The sequence below is a fragment of the Oncorhynchus clarkii genome, chromosome 1 (genome assembly GCF_045791955.1).
Source record: "Oncorhynchus clarkii lewisi isolate Uvic-CL-2024 chromosome 1, UVic_Ocla_1.0, whole genome shotgun sequence".
NCBI lineage: Eukaryota > Metazoa > Chordata > Actinopteri > Salmoniformes > Salmonidae > Oncorhynchus > Oncorhynchus clarkii.
In genome coordinates, this window is record NC_092147.1 from 1,779,611 (window position 1) to 1,802,110 (window position 22,500).

At 47.1% G+C, this 22,500-nt stretch overlaps 1 protein-coding gene across 1 annotated transcript in view; it reads left to right on the forward strand.

Annotated features, from left to right (window-relative positions):
- Positions 1–22,500, forward strand: part of LOC139412923 (rho GTPase-activating protein SYDE1-like) — a 52,840-nt gene that overhangs the window by 14,816 nt on the left and 15,524 nt on the right. Inside the window, exons 2-3 of the mRNA XM_071159846.1 lie at positions 20,332–20,997; positions 21,070–21,369. Coding sequence (XP_071015947.1) covers positions 20,332–20,997; positions 21,070–21,369 — 966 coding nt within the window. The remainder of the gene's footprint in view (positions 1–20,331; positions 20,998–21,069; positions 21,370–22,500) is intronic.

Genomic DNA, 22,500 nt, shown 5'->3' on the forward strand with positions numbered 1-22,500 from the left:
CTCTGCCCCCTCTCTCCTGTCTCTGCCCCCTCTCTCCTCTCTATGCCCTCTCTCTCCTCTCTACATCATCAGCCCTGCATGGACCAGACAATGAAACTATTTACTCTCCTCTCTCTGCCCCCTCTCTCCTGTCTCTGCCCTCTCTCTCCTCTCTCTGCCCCCTCTCTCCTCTCTCTGCCCCCTCTCTCCTCTCTCTGCCCCCTCTCTCCTCTCTACATCATCAGCCCTGCTGTAGATGGTCTACTGGACCAGACAATGAAACTATTTCAATGATTACTGTGTTCTGCATGCAGACGTGTGATTTAACAGTTTACAGTGTGTAGACACATTGACCTCTCCTCCTCTCCCTCACTCTCTCTCTCTCCTCTCCGTCACTCTGTCTCTCTCTCCTCTCCCTCACTCTCTCTCTCTCCTCTCCGTCACTCTGTTTATCTCTCCTTTCCCTCACTCTCTCTCTCTCCTCTCCGTCACTCTGTTTCTCTCTCTTCTCCCTCACTCTGTTTCTCTCTCCTCTCCCTCACTCTGTTTCTCTCTCCTCTCCCTCACTCTCTCTCTCTCCTCTCCTCTCCCTCACTCTGTCTCTCTCTCCTCTCCCTCACTCTGTCTCTCTCTCCTCTCCCTCACTCTCTCTCTCCTCTCCCTCACGCTCTCTCTCTCCTCTCCCTCACTCTGTCTCTCTCTCCTCTCCCTCACTCCGTCTCTCTCTCCTCTCCCTCACTCTGTCTCTCTCTCCTCTCCCTCACTCTCTCTCTCTCTCCTATCCTCTCCCTCACTCTGTCTCTCCCTCCTCTCCCGCTCTCCTTCTACTCTACCTCTCTCTTTCTCCTCTCCTCTCCCTCATTCTGTCTCTCTCTCCTCTCCCTCCCTCACTCTCTCTCCTCTCCCTCCCTCACTCTGTCTCTTTCTCCTCTTCCTCACTCTCTCACCTCTCTTCCTCTCCCTCACTCTGTCTCTCTCTCTCCTCTCCCTCACTTTATCTATCTCCTCTCCTCTTCTTCACTCTCTGTCTCTCTCTCTCTCCTCTCCCTCCATTTCTCTGATTTCATTCTGTGAGTTATACACAAATCATTTATTTTCAACCCGTCTGTGGTAAATATCTTTCTGGAACCCTCCAACAGAGTTCCTCCACTCTTTGAATCAGACGAGACACTGTTCATAAGTCTTATGGCCAGTTGGATGATAGTTCTGGTACTACTCGTATCTCCTACATTACCAACATGTGTGACATCCCGCAGGAACTAACTTAGCAGGAGCAGCTGTAGCAGCATTTGTTATGTAATGAAAAACATTTATAGGGGGGGGGGGTAACACAAACATACTTCCTACTTGCTCCTTAGCGTTTGACTTCCTGTTTTTCCAGTTAGAGAAATATTGATATGTTTTAACCCTGTGTTTTTTTTTTACTACTTCCCTTTTCCGCTGCTTCCTGTCGGCTGCTGTCCTGTTTTAGTCATTGAGATTTTAACTCTCTAAAATTAGGGACGTCTGGGGAAGGAGACGAAGGAAACGTCTCAAATGGAACCCTATTTCCTATAATAGTGCACTACTTTAACCAGAAATGGCACCCTATTCCCTATAATAGTGGCTCTGGACAGAAGTAGTGCACTACTTTAACCAGAAATGGCACCCTATTCCCTATAATAGTGGCTCTGGACAGAAGTAGTGCACTAGAAAGGGAATGGGATCCCATTTGTGACGTTTGTGGGAGGGGAGAGAGACAGACTGAGTGAAGGAACAAGATCTTCTACCAGTGGACTGTTCATAACCCTGTGATTTATATCACAATGTACAGTAGATATACAGGTGGAGGATGTGGCTAGATGAAGGAACAAGATCTTCTACCAGTGGGACTGTTCATAACCCTGTGATTTATATCACAATGTACATTAGATATACAGGTGGAGGATGTGGCTAGATGAAGGAACAAGATCTTCTACCAGTGGACTGTTCATAACCCTGTGATTTATATCACAATGTACAGTAGATATACAGGTGGAGGATGTGGCTAGATGAAGGAACACGATCTTCTACCAGTGGACGGTTCATAACCCTGTGATTTATATCACAATGTACAGTAGATATACAGGTGGAGGATGTGGCTAGATGAAGGAACAAGATCTTCTACCAGTGGACTGTTCATAACCCTGTGATTTATATCACAATGTACAGTAGATATACAGGTGGAGGATGTGGGCTGGATGAAGGAACAAGATATTCTAACAGTGGACTGTTCATAACCCTGTGATTTATATCACAATGTACAGTAGATATACAGGTGGAGGATGTGGGCTGGATGAAGGAACAAGATATTCTACCAGTGGACTGTTCATAACCCTGTGATTTATATCACAATGTACAGTAGATATACAGGTGGAGGATGTGGGCTGGATGAAGGAAAAGCCACAGCCGGTTCTGTTTGGCTCCGTGTTTGGCACGGCTGTAGAATAATGAGGGATGGATTCTAGCTGATGTATTTCAGCGTTAGTAGAATAATGAGGGATGGATTCTAGCTGATGTCTTTCAGCATTAGTAGAATAATGAGGGATGGATTCTAGCTGCTGTCTTTCAGCATTAGTAGAATAATGAGGGATGGATTCTAGCTGATGTCTTTCTGCATTAGTAGAATAATGAGGGATGGATTCTAGCTGATGTCTTTCAGCATTAGTAGAATAATGAGGGATGGATTCTAGCTGATGTCTTTCTGCATTAGTAGAATAATGAGGGATGGATTCTAGCTGATGTCTTTCAGCATTAGTAGAATAATGAGGGATGGATTCTAGCTGCTGTCTTTCAGCATTAGTAGAATAATGAGGGATGGATTCTAGCTGCTGTCTTTCAGCATTAGTAGAATAATGAGGGATGGATTCTAGCTGCTGTCTTTCAGCATTAGTAGAATAATGAGGGATGGATTCTAGCTGCTGTCTTTCAGCGTTAGTAGAATAATGAGGGATGGATTCTAGCTGATGTCTTTCAGCATTAGTAGAATAATGAGGGATGGATTCTAGCTGCTGTCTTTCAGCATTAGTAGAATAATGAGGGATGGATTCTAGCTGATGTCTTTCAGCATTAGTAGAATAATGAGGGATGGATTCTAGCTGCTGTCTTTCAGCATTAGTAGAATAATGAGGGATGGATTCTAGCTGATGTCTTTCAGCATTAGTAGAATAATGAGGGATGGATTCTAGCTGATGTCTTTCTGCATTAGTAGAATAATGAGGGATGGATTCTAGCTGTTGTCTTTCAGCGTTAGTAGAATAATGAGGGATGGATTCTAGCTGATGTCTTTCAGCATTAGTAGAATAATGAGGGATGGATTCTAGCTGATGTCTTTCTGCATTAGTAGAATAATGAGGGATGGATTCTAGCTGATGTCTTTCAGCGTTAGTAGAATAATGAGGGATGGATTCTAGCTGTTGTCTTTCAGCGTTAGTAGAATAATGAGGGATGGATTCTAGCTGCTGTCTTTCAGCGTTTGTAGAATAATGAGGGATGGATTCTAGCTGCTGTCTTTCAGCATTAGTAGAATAATGAGGGATGGATTCTAGCTGCTGTCTTTCAGCATTAGTAGAATAATGAGGGATGGATTCTAGCTGCTGTCTTTCAGCATTAGTAGAATAATGAGGGATGGATTCTAGCTGCTGTCTTTCAGCATTAGTAGAATAATGAGGGATGGATTCTAGCTGCTGTCTTTCAGCGTTAGTAGAATAATGAGGGATGGATTCTAGCTGCTGTCTTTCAGCGTTAGTAGAATAATGAGGGATGGATTCTAGCTGCTGTCTTTCAGCGTTAGTAGAATAATGAGGGATGGATTCTAGCTGCTGTCTTTCAGCATTAGTAGAATAATGAGGGATGGATTCTAGCTGCTGTCTTTCAGCATTAGTAGAATAATGAGGGATGGATTCTAGCGGATGTCTTTCAGCATTAGTAGAATAATGAGGGATGGATTCTAGCGGATGTCTTTCAGCATTAGTAGAATAATGAGGGATGGATTCTAGCGGATGTCTTTCAGCATTAGTAGAATAATGAGGGATGGATTCTAGCTGATGTCTTTCAGCACTGGACACTGTGTTCTGCTGGGATGCTGACTAGCTACTGACTAGATGCTGACTAGATGCTAACTAGATGCTGACTAGATGCTGACTAGATGCTAACTAGATGCTAACTAGATGCTAACTAGATGCTGACTAGATGCTGACTAGCTACTGACTAAATGCTAACTAGATGCTGACTAGCTACTGACTAGATGCTGACTAGATGCTAACTAGATGCTGACTAGCTACTGACTAGATGCTGACTAGCCACTGACTAGATGCTGACTAGATGCTAACTAGATGCTAACTAGATGCTGACTAGCTACTGACTAGATGCTAACTAGATGCTGACTAGATGCTGACTAGCTACTGACTAGATGCTGACTAGCTACTGACTAGATGCTGACTAGATGCTGACTAGATGCTGACTAGCTACTGACTAGATGCTAACTAGATGCTAACTAGATGCTGACTAGATGCTAACTAGATGCTGACTAGCTACTGACTAGATGCTGACTAGCTACTGACTAGATGCTGACTAGATGCTGACTAGATGCTGACTAGCTACTGACTAGATGCTAACTAGATACTGACTAGCTACTGACTAGATGCTGACTAGATGTGCTGACTAGCTACTGACTAGATGCTAACTAGATGCTAACTAGATGCTGACTAGCTACTGACTAGATGCTGACTAGATGCTGACTAGATGCTAACTAGATGCTAACTAGATGCTAACTAGATGCTGACTAGCTACTGACTAGATGCTAACTAGATGCTGACTAGATGCTAACTAGATGCTAACTAGATGCTGACTAGATGCTAACTAGATGCTGACTAGCTACTGACCTAATTGTCATAAATGCTGTTTGTACCAGTGCAGTAATAAGTGGGGCGATCCAAATGTTTAGATGGGAGTTCCCATGTTACCGCTCCTTTCCTCTCCTCTGTTTGGCTCCCAAATGCCACCCTATTCCCTATATAGTGGCCCTGATCAGAAGTAGTGCACTATAAAGGGGAATAGGGTGCCATTTGGGATGAGCCTTCCTCTCCTCTGTCTCGTGCACCGTTATCAGATGCTACTCTAACTAGAAGGTTCCTGTGGCCCTGCTGAGACAACTACCCCTCTCAGACCCACAGATCAGATGCTACTCTAACTAGAAGGTTCCTGTGGCCCTGCTGAGACAACTACCCCTCTCAGACCCACAGATCAGATGCTACTCTCTCTAGAAGATTCCTGTGGCCCTGCTGAGACAACTACCCCTCTCACTCCCAGAGATCAGATGCTACGCTAACTAGCACGTTCCTGTGGCCCTGCTGAGACAACTACCCCTCTCAGACCCACAGATCAGATTATACTCTATCTAGAAGGTTCCTGTGGCCCTGCTGAGACAACTACCCCTCTCAGACCCACAGATCAGATGCTACTCTATCTAGAAGGTTCCTGTAGCCCTGCTGAGACAACTCCCCCTCTCAGACCCACAGATCAGATGCTACTCTCTATCTAGAAGGTTCCTGTAGTCCTGCTGAGACAACTACCCCTTCAGACCCAGAGATCAGATGCTACTCTAGCTAGAAGGTTCCTGTAGCCCTGCTGAGACAACCGCCCCTCAGACCCACAGATCAGATGCTACTCTCTAGCTAGAAGGTTTCTGTGGCCCTGCTGAGACAACCCCCCCTCAGACCCAGAGATCAGATGCTACTCTAGTTAGAAGGTTCCTGTAGCCCTACTGAAACAACCCCCCCCCCCCCCTCAGACCCACAGATCAGATGCTACTCTAGCTGGAAGGTTCCTGCAGCCCTGATGAGGCAACTACCCCCCTCACACCCAGAGATGGAGGCAGAGATTGTCCCCTTAGAGAGCATTTCCCAAATTCACTAAAACTGTTTATATCTCTTCTCGTCTCTCCGTTTAGCAATCAGAGCGTGACACACAGCATTTCTCTGTCTGCCCTCCTTTAAGACTGGATCAGAGGAGAGAGAGAGAGGGAGAGAGAGGAGAGAGGAGAGAGGGAGAGAGAGAGAGGGAGAGAGGAGAGGAGAGAGGGAGAGAGAGAGAGGGAGAGAGAGAGAGGGAGAGAGGGAGGGAGAGAGAGAGAGAGAGAGAGGGAGGGAGAGAGAGAGAGAGAGAGGAGAGAGAGAGGAGAGAGGGAGAGAGAGAGGGAGAGAGAGAGAGAGAGAGGGAGAGAGAGAGAGAGACAGAGGGAGAGAGAGAGACAGAGAGAGAGAGACCGAGAGAGAGAGAGGGAGAGAGGGAGAGAGAGAGAGGGAGGGAGAGAGAGAGAGAGGAAAGAGAGAGGAGAGAGGGAGAGGGAGAGAGATGAGAGAGCAGAGAGAGGGAGAGAGAGAGGGAGAGAGAGAGGGAGAGAGAGAGAGAGAGAGGGAGAGAGAGAGAGAGGGGGAGAGAGACTGAGAGAGAGAGGGAGAGAGAGAGAAAGAGGGAGAGAGAGAAATGGGTGCACATCCAGCAGTGAAAACATGGCCACCTTAGTAATGACTTATAAGGGAACTGTAACATTATTCAGAAGGAGTTCTATTGTTGTCAGTGTGTTGCATTCTGGGAAGGTTATTTACAGCAGCTCAGCAGGAAGTCCATAAAGAATAGTTTGGTTGAACCACAGATCTGTCCTGAGGTTAAACCACCATTTTATTGTCCTTTCCATTAGATATCTGAGAGCACTAAGCACTGCTTCTTCAAATGGAACGCAATGGAAACTTTTCCCACCAAAAAAAAAGTCCCTTGGATTTGTTTCCTGGCAGGAATGGACTGGAGTGATTATTGCTTTCTTGACTGGATGGATGGAGAGAGAGAGAGGGAGAGAGAGAGCGAGGGAGAGACAGAGGGAGGGAGAGAGAGAGGGAGAGAGAGAGAGAGGGAGACAGAGAGCGAGGGAGAGACAAGAGGTAGGGAGAGAGGGAGGGAGAGGGAGGGAGAGAGAGAGACAGAGAGAGAAGGCTCTGGTCTGGTAGGCTGGCGTTTTGGAGAGAAAATAACTTAAGTTATTGGTATTTGGTCTGGCTAGGTTCAGCTCAGGCTACTTTCAGCTCAGGCTAGATTCAGCTCAGGCTAGGTTTAGCTCAGGTTAGGTTCAGCTCAGGTTAGGTTCAGCTCAGGCTAGGTTCAGCTCAGGCTAGGTTCAGCTCAGGCTAGGTTCAGCTTAGGCTAGGTTTAGCTCAGGCTAGGTTCAGCTCAGGCTAGGTTCAGCTCAGACTAGGTTTAGCTCAGGCTAGGTTTAGCTCAGGCTAGGTTCAGCTCAGGCTAGGTTCAGCTCAGGCTAGGTTCAGCTCAGGTTAGGTTTAGCTCAGGCTAGGTTCAGCTCAGGCTAGGTTCAGCTCAGGCTAGGTTCAGCTCAGGCTAGGTTCAGCTCAGGCTAGGTTCAGCTCAGGCTAGGTTTAGCTCAGGCTAGGTTCAGCTCAGGCTAGGTTCAGCTCAGGCTAGGTTTAGCTCAGGCTAGGTTTAGCTCAGGCTAGGTTCAGCTCAGGCTAGGTTCAGCTCAGGTTAGGTTCAGCTCAGGCTAGGTTCAGCTCAGGCTAGGTTCAGCTCAGGCTCGGTTCAGCTCAGGCTAGGTTCAGCTCAGGCTCGGTTCAGCTCTGGCTCGGTTCAGCTCTGGCTAGGTTCAGCTCAGGCTAGGTTCAGCGCAGGCTAGGTTCAGGTCAGGCTAGATTCAGCTCAGGCTACTCAGCCCTATTCCCTATATAGTGCACTACTTTATACTACAGCCCTATTCCCTATATAGTGCACTACTCTATACTACAGCCCTATTCCCTATATAGTACACTACTTTATACTACAGGCCTATTCCCTATATAGTGCACTACTTTATACTACAGCCCTATACAACAGCCCTATTCCCTATATAGTGCACTACTTTATACTACAGCCTTATTCCCTATATAGTACACTACTCTATACTACAGCCCTATTCCCTATATAGTACACTACTCTATACTACAGCCCTATTCCCTATGTAGTGCACTACTCTATACTACACCTCAACACAAAGCAGGGTGGAGAATGACACTAAACCTGTCTGAATGAGTGGCTTTGCAGAGGGTGGAGAATGACACTAAACCTGTCTGAATGAGTGGCTTTGCAGAGGGTGGAGAATGACTCTAAACCTGTCTGAATCAGTTGCTTGGCAGAGGGTGGAGAATGACTCTAAACCTGTCTGAATCAGTTGAAATATTGAGGGTGGAGAATGACTCTAAACCTGTCTGAATCAGTTGAAATATTGAGGGTGGAGAATGACTCTAAACCTGTCTGAATGAGTTGCTTTGCAGAGGGTGGAGAATGACACTAAACCTGTCTGAATGAGTTGCTTTGCAGAGGGTGGAGAATGACACTAAACCTGTCTGAATGAGTTGCTTGGCAGAGGGTGGAGAATGACACTAAACCTGTCTGAATGAGTTGCTTGGCAGAGGGTGGAGGTGGAGGGTGAAGTTGGGAGTAACAAAATGAAAGACTGCATGCTTTGTGTGTTTGTGTGTGTGTGTGTGTGTGTATTTTTGGGCCCTCTGATGAATAGTGAATATAAACCTGTGTGTGTGTGTGTGTGTGTGTGTGTGTGTGTGTGTGTGTGTGTGTGTGTGTGTGTGTGTGTGTGTGTGTGTGTGTGTCTCCAGCTGTGTAAGGCTTTAAGCACAGACCGGTCATTGACATCTACAGCAGGACAGCTGTTTGTTCTTCCTTGGGCTTTTCTCCCTCTCTCTCTCTCCCTCTTTATCTCTCTCCCTCTTTATCTCTCTCCCTCTCTCTCTCTCTCTCTCTCTCTCTCTCTCTCTCTCTCCCTCTCTCTCTCTCTCTCTCTCTCTCTCTCTCTCTCTCTCTCTCTCTCCCTCTATATCTCTCTCCCTATCTCTCCCTCTCTCTCTCTCTCTCTCTCTCTCTCTCTCTCTCTCTCTCTCTCTCTCTCTCTCTCTGTGTCTCTCTCTCTATCTCTCTCTCTCTCTCTCTCTCTCTCCCTATCTCTCTCTCTCTCCCTCTCTCCGTCCCTCTCTCTCTCTCTCTCCCTATCTCTCTCTCTCCCTCTCTCCGTCCCTCTCTGTCCCTCTCTCTCCATCTCTTTTCCTTTCCTTCTTTCCCCTCCTCCAGTGTGCCAGGCAGTGTTCTCCTCTGTCCTCAGTGTCCTGATAAAGTCTGATCAGCAGCAGTATGATCAGTATAATCACATTTCTTCTGATTTGACAGACACACACACACACACACACACACACACGCTCTCTCTCTTTCTCTCAGGCCCTCTGATCCCGTGTCTCAGAGAACAGGAAGTTGTCTGACTGTAGCTCCAGTGAACTGACTGTAACGCCCCACTTCCTATCTCTACTCTGTTAACCGAATGTAGCAGGCTAAAATAAACTCCTGAGTCCGGGGTCGGACAACTGGAGAACAGCCCACCTCAGGGTCCAATAGAATCAGTCCCTGTTCAGTATCAGGGTGGGTCTACTGTTCAGTATCAGGGTGGGTCTACTGTTCAGTAACAGGGTGGGTCCACTGTTCAGTATCAGGGTGGGTCTACTGTTCAGTAACAGGGTGGGTCCACTGTTCAGTATCAGGGTGGGTCCACTGTTCAGTATCAGGGTGGGTCTACTGTTCAGGGTGGGTCTACTGCTCAGGGTGGGTCTACTGTTCAGAATCAGGGTGGGTCTACTGTTCAGTATCAAGGTGGGTCTACCGTTCAGTATCAGGGTGGGTCTACTGTTCAGGGTGGGTCTACTGTTCAGTATCAGGGTGGGTCTACTGTTCAGTATCAGGGTGGGTCTACTGTTCAGGGTGGGTCTACTGTTCAGTATCAGGGTGGGTCTACTGTTCAGTATCAGGGTGGGTCTACTGTTCAGTATACGGGTGGGTCTACTGTTCAGTAACAGGGTGGGTCCACTGTTCAGGGTGGGTCTACTGTTCAGTATCAGGGTGGGTCTACTGTTCAGTATACGGGTGGGTCTACTGTTCAGTAACAGGGTGGGTCCACTGTTCAGTATCAGGGTGGGTCCACTGTTCAGTATCAGGGTGGGTCTACTGTTCAGGGTGGGTCTACTGTTCAGGGTGGGTCTACTGTTCAGAATCAGGGTGGGTCTACTGTTCAGTATCAGGGTGGGTCTACTGTTCAGGGTGGGTCTACTGTTCAGTATCAGGGTGGGTCTACTGTTCAGTATCAGGGTGGGTCTACTGTTCAGTATCAGGGTGGGTCTACCGTTCAGTATCAGGGGGTCTACTGTTCAGGGTGGGTCTACTGTTCAGTATCAGGGTGGGTCTACTGTTCAGTATCAGGGTGGGTCTACTGTTCAGTATCAGAGTGGGTCTACTGTTCAGTATCAGAGTGGGTCTACTGTTCAGGGTGGGTCTACTGTTCAGGGTGGGTCTACTGTTCAGTATCAGGGTGGGTCTACTGTTCAGTATCAGGGTGGGTCTACTGTTCAGTATCAGGGTGGGTCTACTGTTCAGTAACAGGGTGGGTCCACTGTTCAGTATCAGGGTGGGTCTACTGTTCAGTATACGGGTGGGTCTAATGTTCAGTATCAGAGTGGGTCTACTGTTCAGTATCAGAGTGGGTCTACTGTTCAGGGTGGGTCTACTGTTCAGGGTGGGTCTACTGTTCAGTATCAGGGTGGGTCTACTGTTCAGTATCAGGGTGGGTCTACTGTTCAGTATCAGGGTGGGTCTACTGTTCAGTAACAGGGTGGGTCCACTGTTCAGTATCAGGGTGGGTCTACTGTTCAGGGTGGGTCTACTGTTCAGTATCAGGGTGGGTCTACTGTTCAGTATCAGGGTGGGTCTACTGTTCAGTATCAGGGTGGGTCTACTGTTCAGTATACGGGTGGGTCTACTGTTCAGGGTTGGTCTACTGTTCAGTATCAGGGTGGGTCTACTGTTCAGGGTGGGTCTACTGTTCAGTATCAGGGTGGGTCTACTGTTCAGGGTGGGTCTACTGTTCAGTATCAGGGTGGGTCTACTGTTCAGTATCAGGGTGGGTCTACTGTTCAGGGTGGGTCTACTGTTCAGTATCAGGGTGGGTCTACTGTTCAGTATCAGGGTGGGTCTACTGTTCAGTATACGGGTGGGTCTACTGTTCAGTATCAGGGTGGGTCTACAGTTCAGTATCAGGGTGGGTCTACTGTTCAGGGTGGGTCTACTGTTCAGTATCAGGGTGGGTCTACTGTTCAGTATCAGGGTGGGTCTACTGTTCAGTATCAGGGTGGGTCTACTGTTCAGTATCAGGGTGGGTCTACTGTTCAGGGCGGGTCTACTGTTCAGTATCAGGGTGGGTCCACTGTTCAGTATCAGGGTGTATCTACTTTTCATATTTTTTAATTCCCCTCATCAATCTACACATAATACCCCATAATGACTTTGCTCCGTTCTTTCCCTCGATCCTGACTAGTCTCCCAGTCCCTGCAGCTGAAAAACATCCCCACAGCATGATGCTGCCACCACCATGCTTCACCGTAGGGATGGTGCCAGGTTTCCTCCAGACGTGACGCTTGGCATTCAGGCCAAAGAGTTCAATCTTGGTTTCATCAGACCAGAGAATCTTGTTTCTCATGGTCTGAGAGTCTTTTAGGTGCCTTTTGGCAAACTCCAAGCTGGCTGTCATGTGCCTTTTACTGAGGAGTGGTTTCCGTCTGGCCACTCTACCATAAAGGCCTGATTGGTGGAGTGCTGCAGAGATGGTTGTCCTTCTGGAAGGTTCTCCCATCTCTACAGAGGAACTCTGGAGCTCTATCAGAGTGACAATCGGGTTCTTTGTCACCTCCCTGACCAAGGCCCTGCTCAGTTTGGCCGGGTGGCCAGCTCTAGGAAATGTCTTGGTGGTTTCAAACTTCTGTGTTCTTGAGGCCACTGTGTTCTTGGGGACCTTCAATGCTGCAGACATGTTTTTGTACCCTTCCCCAGATCTGTGTCTCGACACAATCCTGTCTCGGTACTCTACAGACAATTCCTTCGACCTCATGGCTTTTTGCTCTGACATTCACTGTCAACTGTGGGACCTTATATAAACAGGTGTGTACCTTTCCAAATCATGTCCAATCAATTGAATTTACCAATCAAGTTGTAGAAACATCTCAAGGATGATCAATGGAAACAGGATGCAGCTGAACTCAATTTCGAGTCTCATAGCAAAGGGTCTGAATACTTATGTAAATAAGCTATTTCCGTTTTCGCTTTGTCATTATGGGGTATTGTGATGTCATTATGGGGTATTGTGATGTCATTATGGGGTATTGTGATGCCATTATGGTGTATTGTGATGTCATTATGGGGTATTGTGATGTCATTATGGGGTATTGGGATGACATTATGGGGTATTGTGATGTCATTATGGGGTATTGGGATGACATTATGGTGTATTGTGATGTCATTATGGGGTATTGTGATGTCATTATGGGGTATTGTGATGTCATTATGGGGTATTGTGATGTCATTATGGGGTATTGTGATGCCATTATGGGGTATTGTGTTGTCATTATGGGGTATTGTGATGTCATTATGGGGTATTGTGATGTCATTATGTGGTATTGTGATGCCATTATGGGGTATTGTGATGTCATTATGGGGTATTGTGATGTCATTATGGGGTATTGTGATGTCATTATGGGGTATTGTGATGTCATTATGGGGTATTGTGATGTCATTATGGGGTATTGTGATGTCATTATGGGATATTGTGATTGTAGATTGATGAGGGGAAAACATAAATGTAATCCAATTTAGAATAAGTCTGTAATAAGTTGTGGAAAAAGTCAAGGGGTCTGAATGCTTTCCCGAATGCTTTCCCGAATGTGTGTTTGAGTATTTGGTATCTGAATTGTGTATTTGAGTATTTTCCAGCCCAAAACAAGTACTTTTTATTTTAGTATTTTGAACAGTTATTTGTATAAATAAATAAATAAATAGTCAACCAAATTGTATTTGAAATTATTTTCAAATACTTATTTCAAATACTATTTAAAATATCTAAAGTTTAAATGCATTTGAGTTTTGAAATCTATTGAAAACTAATAGCTGAAAAGGTATTTGAACCCAGGTCTGGTCGGACACCTTCTGTCTGTTTTTAAACACGTTGGCTGGACTTTTATCGCCAGAGAAGGAGAATCGTGACGTGGGTTGAATGGGACTCGGTGGTGAATATTATATTGAGACCCTTGCCAGTCTTACTTTGTTTTTGACCCCTTCAGTATCTTGTTCCCCTGCTGTTGCTCCAGGAGATCATTGGATAGATGGGTCTGCTGGTGGTGTGATAGTACTAGTGAGGGTTGGGAGGGTAGTCTACTGTAGGTGTGATAGTACTAGTGAGGGTTGGGAGGGTAGTCTACAGTAGGTGTGATAGTACTAGTGAGGGTTGGGAGGGTAGTCTACAGTCATGGTCTACTGTAGGTGTGATAGTACTAGTGAGGGTTGGGAGGGTAGTCTACTGTAGGTGTGATAGTACTAGTGAGGGTTGGGAGGGTAGTCTACAGTCATGGTCTACAGTCGGTGTGATAGTACTAGTGAGGGTTGGGAGGGTAGTCTACTGTAGGTGTGATAGTACTAGTGAGGGTTGGGAGGGTAGTCTACTGTAGGTGTGATAGTACTAGTGAGGGTTGGGAGGGTAGTCTACTGTAGGTGTGATAGTACTAGTGAGGGTTGGGAGGGTAGTCTACAGTAGGTGTGATAGTACTAGTGAGGGTTGGGAGGGTAGTCTACTGTAGGTGTGATAGTATTAGTGAGGGTTGGGAGGGTAGTCTACAGTCATGGTCCCTCCCAACCCTCACTAATACTAACACACCTACAGTAGACCAGCAGCATAGCCACACAGCAGCATAGCCACACAGCAGCATAGCCACACAGCAGCATAGCCACACAGTAGCGTAGCCACACAGCAGCATAGCCACACAGCAGCATAGCCACACAGTAGCGTAGCCACACAGCAGCATAGCCACACAGTAGCGTAGCCACACAGTAGCGTAGCCACACAGCAGCATAGCCACACAGTAGCGTAGCCACACAGTAGCGTAGCCACACAGCAGCATAGCCCACACAGCAGCATAGCCACACAGCAGCATAGCCCACAAAGCAGCATAGCCACACAGCAGCATAGCCACACAGTAGCGTAGCCACACAGCAGCATAGCCACACAGTAGCGTAGCCACACAGCAGCATAGCCACACAGTAGCGTAGCCACACAGCAGCATAGCCACACAGCAGCGTAGCCACACAGCAGCGTAGCCACACAGCAGCATAGCCACACAGTAGCGTAGCCACACAGCAGCATAGCCACACAGCAGCGTAGCCACACAGCAGCGTAGCCACACAGTAGCGTAGCCACACAGCAGCATAGCCACACTGCAGCATAGCCACACAGCAGCATAGCCACACAGCAGCATAGCCACACAGCAGCGTAGCCACACAGCACACAGCAGCATTGCCACACAGCAGCATAGCCACACAGCAGCATAACCACACAGCAGCATAGCCACACAGCAGCATAGCCACACAGCAGCATAGCCACACAGCAGCATAACCACACAGCAGCATAGCCACACAGCAGCATAGCCACACAGCAGCGTGTAACAGGCACGGTCACTATCTTGTTTGCTCCTGCACGTGTACACACATCTCTGCTTATATTCTGGATACTTCATTAAATGCCTTTGGAAACTATTCAGACCCTATGCCTTTTTCCTCATTTTGTTACATTACAGCCTTATTATAACATTTAAAACATCCTTAGCAATCTATACACAATACCCCATAATGAGCCATGAGGTGGAAGGAATTGTCCGTGGAGCTCCGAGACAGGATTGGGGGTAGGGTACCAAAACATTTCTGCAGCATTGAAGGTCCCCAAGAACACAGTGGCCTCCATCATTCTGCAGCATTGAAGGTCCCCAAGAACACAGTGGCCTTCATCATTCTGCAGCATTGAAGGTCCCCAAGAACACAGTGGCCTCCATCATTTCTGCAGCATTGAAGGTCCCCAAGAACACAGTGGTCTCCATCATTCTGCAGCATTGAAGGTCCCCAAGAACACAGTGGCCTCCATCATTCTGCAGCATTGAAGGTCCCCAAGAACACAGTGGCCTCCATCATTTCTGCAGCATTGAAGGTCCCCAAGAACACAGTGGTCTCCATCATTCTGCAGCATTGAAGGTCCCCAAGAACACAGTGGCCTCCATCATTCTGCAGCATTGAAGGTCCCCAAGAACACAGTGGCCTCCATCATTCTGCAGCATTGAAGGTCCCCAAGAACACAGTGGCTTCATCATTCTGCAGCATTGAAGGTCCCCAAGAACACAGTGGTCTCCATCATTCTGCAGCATTGAAGGTCCCCAAGAACACAGTGGCCTCCATCATTCTGCAGCATTGAAGGTTCCCAAGAACACAGTGGCCTCCATCATTCTGCAGCATTGAAGGTCCCCAAGAACACAGTGGCCTCCATCATTCTGCAGCGTTGAAGGTCCCCAAGAACACAGTGGCCTCCATCATTCTGCAGCATTGAAGGTCCCCAAGAACACAGTGGCCTCCATCATTCTGCAGCATTGAAGGTCCCCATGAACACAGTGGCCTCCATCATTCTGCAGCATTGAAGATCCCCAAGAACACAGTGGCCTCCATCATTCTGCAGCATTGAAGGTCCCCAAGAACACAGTGGCCTCCATCATTCTTATTAAATGGAAGAAGTTTGGAAACACCAAGACTCTTCCTGGAGCTGGCCGCCCGGCCAAACTGACCAATCCGGGAAGAGAAGGTCAGTGACCAAGAACCCGATGGTCACTCTGACAGAGCTCTAGAGTTCCACTGTGGAGATGGGAGAACCTTCCAGAAGGACAAGCATCTCTGCATCCACTCCACCAGCCTTTATCTGCAGAGAAGAACGGGGAGAAGAAACGTCTTACCGAAGGAGGCTCGAGACTGTCCTACCGAAGGAGGCTCGAGACTGTCCTACCGGAGGAGGCTCGAGACTGTCCTACCGAAGGAGGCTCGCGACTGTCCTACCAAAGGAGGCTCGAGACTGTAATCGCTGCTAAAGGTGCTTCAACAAAGTACTGAGTAAAGGGTCTGAATACTTCTGTAAATGTGTGTGTAGATTGATGAGGGCAATATATATTTTTAAAGAATAAGGCTGTAACCCTGACAAAATGTGGGGAAAGGTCTGAATCGTTTCCGAAGGCACTGTATATAACGGATTAGACTGTAGATCGACACAGTGGGGTTATTCATGATTCCTGCCATGTTTTTGGACATCACCAGGCTCACACACACAAACTAGAGAGGGAGGACACAGGAAAAAGAGGAGAGAGAGAGGGAGCAGAGTACGGGAGAAGAGGAAGGAGAGGGAAGACAGCCACAGGAAAAAGGGGAGAGAGAGAGGGAGCGGAGGAGGGGAGGGGAGGAGAGGGAAGAGAGGGAAGACAGCCACAGGAAAAAGAGGAGGGAGAGATAGAGAACAGAGGAGGGGAGGAGAGGAGAGGGAAGACAGCCACAGGAAAAAGAGGAGAGAGAGAGAGCGCAGAGGAGGGGAGGAGAGTTAGGAGAGGGAAGACAGCCACAGGAAAAAGAGGAGAGAGAGAGAGGGAGCAGAGGAGGGGAGGAGAGGAAGGAGAGGAGGGAGAGGGAAGACAGCCACAGGAAAAAGAGGAGAGAGAGAGAGGGAGCAGAGGAGGGGAGGAGAGGAAGGAGAGGAGGGAGAGGGAAGACAGCCACAGGAAAAAGAGGAGAGAGAGAGAGAGAGAGCAGAGGAGGGGAGGAGAGGGAAGAGAGGGAAGACAGCCACAGGAAAAAGAGGAGAGAGAGAGAGAGAGAGCAGAGGAGGGAAGGAGAGGAGGGAGAGGGAAGACAGCCACAGGAAAAAGAGGAGAGAGAGAGACGGAGCAGAGGAGGGGAGGAGAGGAAGGAGAGGGAAGAGTAAAGGAACAGGGAGAGAGGAATCCAGATGTGCAGGATGTCAGCGAGAGAGAGGGAGAGAGATGGGACTGAGGTATGGAGAGAGAGAGAGAGATGGGACTGAGGTATGGAGAGAGAGAGAGAGAGAGAGAGAGATGGGACTGGGGTATGGAGCGAGAGAGAGAGAGAGAGAGAGAGAGAGAGATGGGACTGAGGTATGGAGAGAGAGATGGGACTGAGGTATAGAGAGAGAGAGATGGGACTGAGGTATGGAGAGAGAGAGAGAGAGAGCAAAGGAGAGAGAGAGAAAGAGCGAAGGAGAGAGAGAGAGAGATGGGACTGAGTTATGGAGAGAGAGAGAGACTTAACAAACCACTAAATAGCTAACCCCCTGAACTGTTTATGCTCTTTCGTTTTCCGACTCTTCTCTCCTCTCCTCTCTTTTTCCTCATGACTCATTGTAGACAGAAACACATTTGGAAAAAAAATTTGTTCTTGGGACCAAGTCAGTCACACAAATCAACAGTGGTAAAGGAAATGCTTACTGTCCTTCTGTGACAGCAAAGCATGTGGCTTTGAGTTGGCAGAAGCTCCACTAACTCGTTTATCCGCCATTCAGTTTAGTGGACTATTAGTTGAGTTTGTCCTTTAAAGGTCACATTTCATTAGGAACGTCTCTCGTTGCCTATCGTTTCATTAGGAACGTCTCTCGTTGCCCATCGTTTCATTAGGAACGTCTCTCTTTGCCCATCGTTTCATTAGGAACGTCTCTCGTTGCCTATCGTTTCATTAGGAACGTCTCTCGTTGCCCATCGTTTCATTAGGATTGTCTCTCGTTGCCCATAGTTTTATTAGGAACGTCTCTCGTTGCCCATCGTTTCATTAGGAACGTCTCTCGTTGCCCATCATGTCATTAGGAACGTCTCTCGTTGCCCATCGTTTCATTAGGAACGTCTCTCGTTGCCCATCGTTTCATTAGGAACGTCTCTCGTTGCCCATCGTGTCATTAGGAACGTCTCTCGTTGCCCATCGTTTCATTAGGAACGTCTCTCGTTGCCCATCGTTTCATTAGGAATGTCTCTCGTTGCCCATCGTTTCATTAGGAATGTCTCTCGTTGCCCATCGTTTCATTAGGAACGTCTCTCGTTGCCCATCGTTTCATTAGGAACGTCTCTCGTTGCCCATCGTTTCATTAGGAACGTCTCTCGTTGCCCATAGTTTCATTAGGAACGTCTCTCGTTGCCCATGGTTTCATTAGGAACGTCTCTCGTTGCCCATCATGTCATTAGGAACGTCTCTCGTTGCCCATCGTTTCATTAGGAACGTCTCTCGTTGCCCATCATGTCATTAGGAACGTCTCTCGTTGCCCATCGTTTCATTAGGAATGTCTCTCGTTGCCCATCGTTTCATTAGGAACGTCTCTCGTTGCCCATCGTTTCATTAGGAACGTCTCTCGTTGCCCATCGTGTCATTAGGAACGTCTCTCGTTGCCCATCGTTTCATTAGGAACGTCTCTCGTTGCCATCGTTTCATTAGGAACGTCTCTCGTTGCCCATCGTGTCATTAGGAACGTCTCTCGTTGCCCATCGTGTCATTAGGAACGTCTCTCGTTGCCCATCGTTTCATTAGGAACGTCTCTCGTTGCCCATCGACTGGATAATGACCATAATAGTCTTTATTGGACTGGATAATGACCATAATAGTCTTTATTGGACTGGATAATGACCATAATACAGTCTTTATTGGACTGGATAATGACCATAATACAGTCTATAATGGACTGGATAATGACCATAATACAGTCTTTATTGGACTGGATAATGACCATAATACAGTCTATATTGGACTGGATAATGACCAGAATACAGTCTTTATTGGACTGGATAATGACCCTAATAGTCTTTATTGGACTGGATAATGACCATAATACAGTCTTTATTGGACTGGATAATGACCAGAATACAGTCTTTATTGGACTGGATAATGACCATAATACAGTCTTTATTGGACTGGATAATGACCATAATAGTCTTTATTGGACTGGATAATGACCCTAATAGTCTTTATTGGACTGGATAATGACCCTAATAGTCTTTATTGGACTGGATAATGACCCTAATAGTCTTTATTGGACTGGATAATGACCAGAATACAGTCTTTATTGGACTGGATAATGACCATAATACGGTCTTTATTTGACTTGATAATGACCATAATACAGTCTTTATTGGACTGGATAATGACCAGAATACAGTCTTTATTGGACTGGAAAATGACCAGAATGCAGTCTTTATTGGACTGGATAATTTTTTTTTTTTTTTTTTTTTTTTTTTTTTTTTTTACCTTTATTTAACCAGGCAAGTCAGTTAAGAACAAATTCTTATTTTCAATGACGGCCTGGGAACAGTGGGTTAACTGCCTGTTCAGGGATGACCCGAATAGTATTTATTGGACTGGATAATGACCCTAATAGTCTTTATTGGACTGGATAATGACCAGAATACAGTCTTTATTGGACTGGATAATGACCATAATAGTCTTTATTGGACTGGATAATGACCATAATACAGTCTATATTGGACTGGATAATGACAATAATAGTCTTTATTGGACTGGATAATGACCATAATAGTCTTTATTGGACTGGATAATGACCAGAATACAGTCTTTATTGGACTGGATAATGACCCGAATAGTATTTATTGGACTGGATAATGACCATAATAGTATTTATTGGACTGGATAATGACCATAATAGTCTTTATTGGACTGGATAATGACCATAATACAGTCTTTATTGGACTGGATAATAACCATAATACAGTCTTTATTGGACTGGATAATGACCATAATACAGTCTTTATTGGACTGGATAATGACCCTAATAGTCTTTATTGGACTGGATAATGACCATAATACAGTCTTTATTGGACTGGATAATGACCATAATAGTCTTTATTGGACTGGATAATGACCATAATACAGTCTTTATTGGACTGGATAATGACCATAATACAGTCTTTATTGGACTGGATAATGACCATAATACAGTCTTTATTGGACTGGATAATGACCATAATACAGTCTTTATTGGACTGGATAATGACCATAATACAGTCTTTATTGGACTGGATAATGACCAGAATACAGTCTTTATTGGACTGGATAATGACCATAATACAGTCTTTATTGGACTGGATAATGACCATAATACAGTCTTTATTGGACTGGATAATGACCATAATACGGTCTATATTGGACTGGATAATGACCCTAATACAGTCTTTATTGGACTGGATAATGACCATAATACGGTCTATATTGGACTGGATAATGACCATAATAGTCTTTATTGGACTGGATAATGACCATAATACAGTCTTTATTGGACTGGATAATTACCATAATACAGACCATAATAGTTGTGTTGTTTCCCTCCAGACATCCAGCGGAAGAGTGGTGTCATCCAAAGCGCTTCCTCCTCATCGTTGTCAACGGTAACGACAGCGGAGTCCGAACCCCCGACCCCGCCAACGGAGGACAGCACCACCACCCCACGCACCCAGATAACAGTGGCCAAGAAACAGCAGTGGGCCAAACTGGCCTCCACACCAGGCACAGAGGGCTCTCACAGCCTGCTCTACGGGGCTTGTGACTCGGATAGCAGCTCAGGAAAGGCCCAGGTCTCAACCTCCAAACAGGCCTGGAGCCAGAAGACGTTAGTGGAGGCCGGGCTGGACAGGAGGAGGTGTGATGATTTAGACTGGGAGCATCAGGGACAATGTAGCACCTCCTTCTGTGAGCCTCCTCCCCCTGTCCACACCGCAGTCCCAGAGTTCACCAACCCTATAGGAGGTTACGCTGAGATCTGTGTCTCCTCCTGTATGGTGAAGTCCTCGGGGTCAGGGGCCTATCTCCAGACCCTGGACAGGAGCAGCCGAGCCTGGGTACTGTCCACAGGAAAGAGCCAGGCTGCCGACGAGTCCTACTCGCGTCTAGGCCTCCCACCCAACTGCTTCGCTGAGCTGAGGCAACGCACAGAAGGGGACAACAACATTTGGTACAACCCTATTCCAGAGGAGGAGGACGTGTTGCGTGGCATCGGAGGTTTAGGACGTTTAAGAGGAGGTGGAGGAGAAGGAGGAGGAGGAGGAGGAGGAGGAGGAGGAGGAGGGGGAGGAGGTGGAGGAGGAGGAGGAGGTGGAGTTAGGTTAGACAGTGAGAACCCCTGGAGGAGGAGGGAGACAGAGGGGCTGTCAGAGACGTCGAGGGATCCCCAGATGAGGAGCCAGCGGCGGGCAGGGATGGTGGTGAGCCCTGGCACCGGTGGAGGAGGAGGGGCCTCCCGTTTAGAGCGTCATGCCACCCAGAACCAGTGCCCTTCAGGTGGCTCCAGCCCAGACAGCGCCCATCAGACCAAAGCCATCACATTAGACAGCTCAGCCTGCAGTAGGAGAGACAGAGACGGAGACAGCCCAGGTAAGTACATACAAGCTACTGTAGCCACATGATTCATATGATACAGGTACTGTAGTCACCTACAGATAACTACTGTAGTCACCTACAGATAACTACTGTAGTCACCTACAGATAACTACTGTAGTCACCTACAGATAACTACTGTAGCTACATGAAGGTACTTTAGTCACCTACAGATAACTACTGTAGTCACCTACAGATAACTACTGTAGTCACCTACAGATAACTACTGTAGTCACCATTAGATAACTACTGTAGTCACCTACAGATAACTACTGTAGTCACCTACAGATAACTACTGTAGTCACCTACAGATAACTACTGTAGTCACCATTAGATAACTACTGTAGTCACCTACAGATAACTACTGTAGTCACCTACAGATAACTACTGTAGTCACCTACAGATAACTACTGTAGCTACATGAAGGTAGTGTAGTCACCTACAGATAACTACTGTAGCTACATGAAGGTAGTGTAGTCACCTACAGATAACTACTGTAGTCACCTAAAGATTAATACTGTTGATATATGACATCTTTCTCCTCTCTTCTCTCCTTCTCTCTCCTCTCTCCATCCCTCTCCTCTCCCCTCCTCTCTCCATCCCTCTCCTCTCTCCATTCCCCTGCTCTCTCCATTCCCCTCCTCTCTCCATTCCCCTGCTCTCTCCATTCCCCTCCTCTCTCCATTCCCCTCCTCTCTCCATTCCCCTCCTCTCTCCATTCCCCTGCTCTCTCCATTCCCCTCCTCTCTCCATCATCTCTCCTCTCTCCATTCCCCTCCTCTCTCCATTCCCCTCCTCTCTCATTCTCTCTCCTCTCTCCATCCCTCTCCTCTCTCCATCCCTCTCCTCTCTCCTTCTCTCTCCTCTCTCCTTCTCTCTCCTCTCTCCATCCCTCTCTTCCCTCCATCCCTCTCCCCCCTCCATCCCTCTCCCCCCTCCACCCCTCTCCTCTCTCCATCATCTCTCCCCCCTCCACCCCTTTCCCCCCTCCACCCCTCTCCTCTCTCCATCATCTCTCCCCCCTCCACCCCTCTCCTCTCTCCATCCCTCTCCTCTCTCCATCATCTCTCCTCTCTCCATTCATATCCACTCTCCATCATCTCTCCTCTCTCCATCATCTCTCCTCTC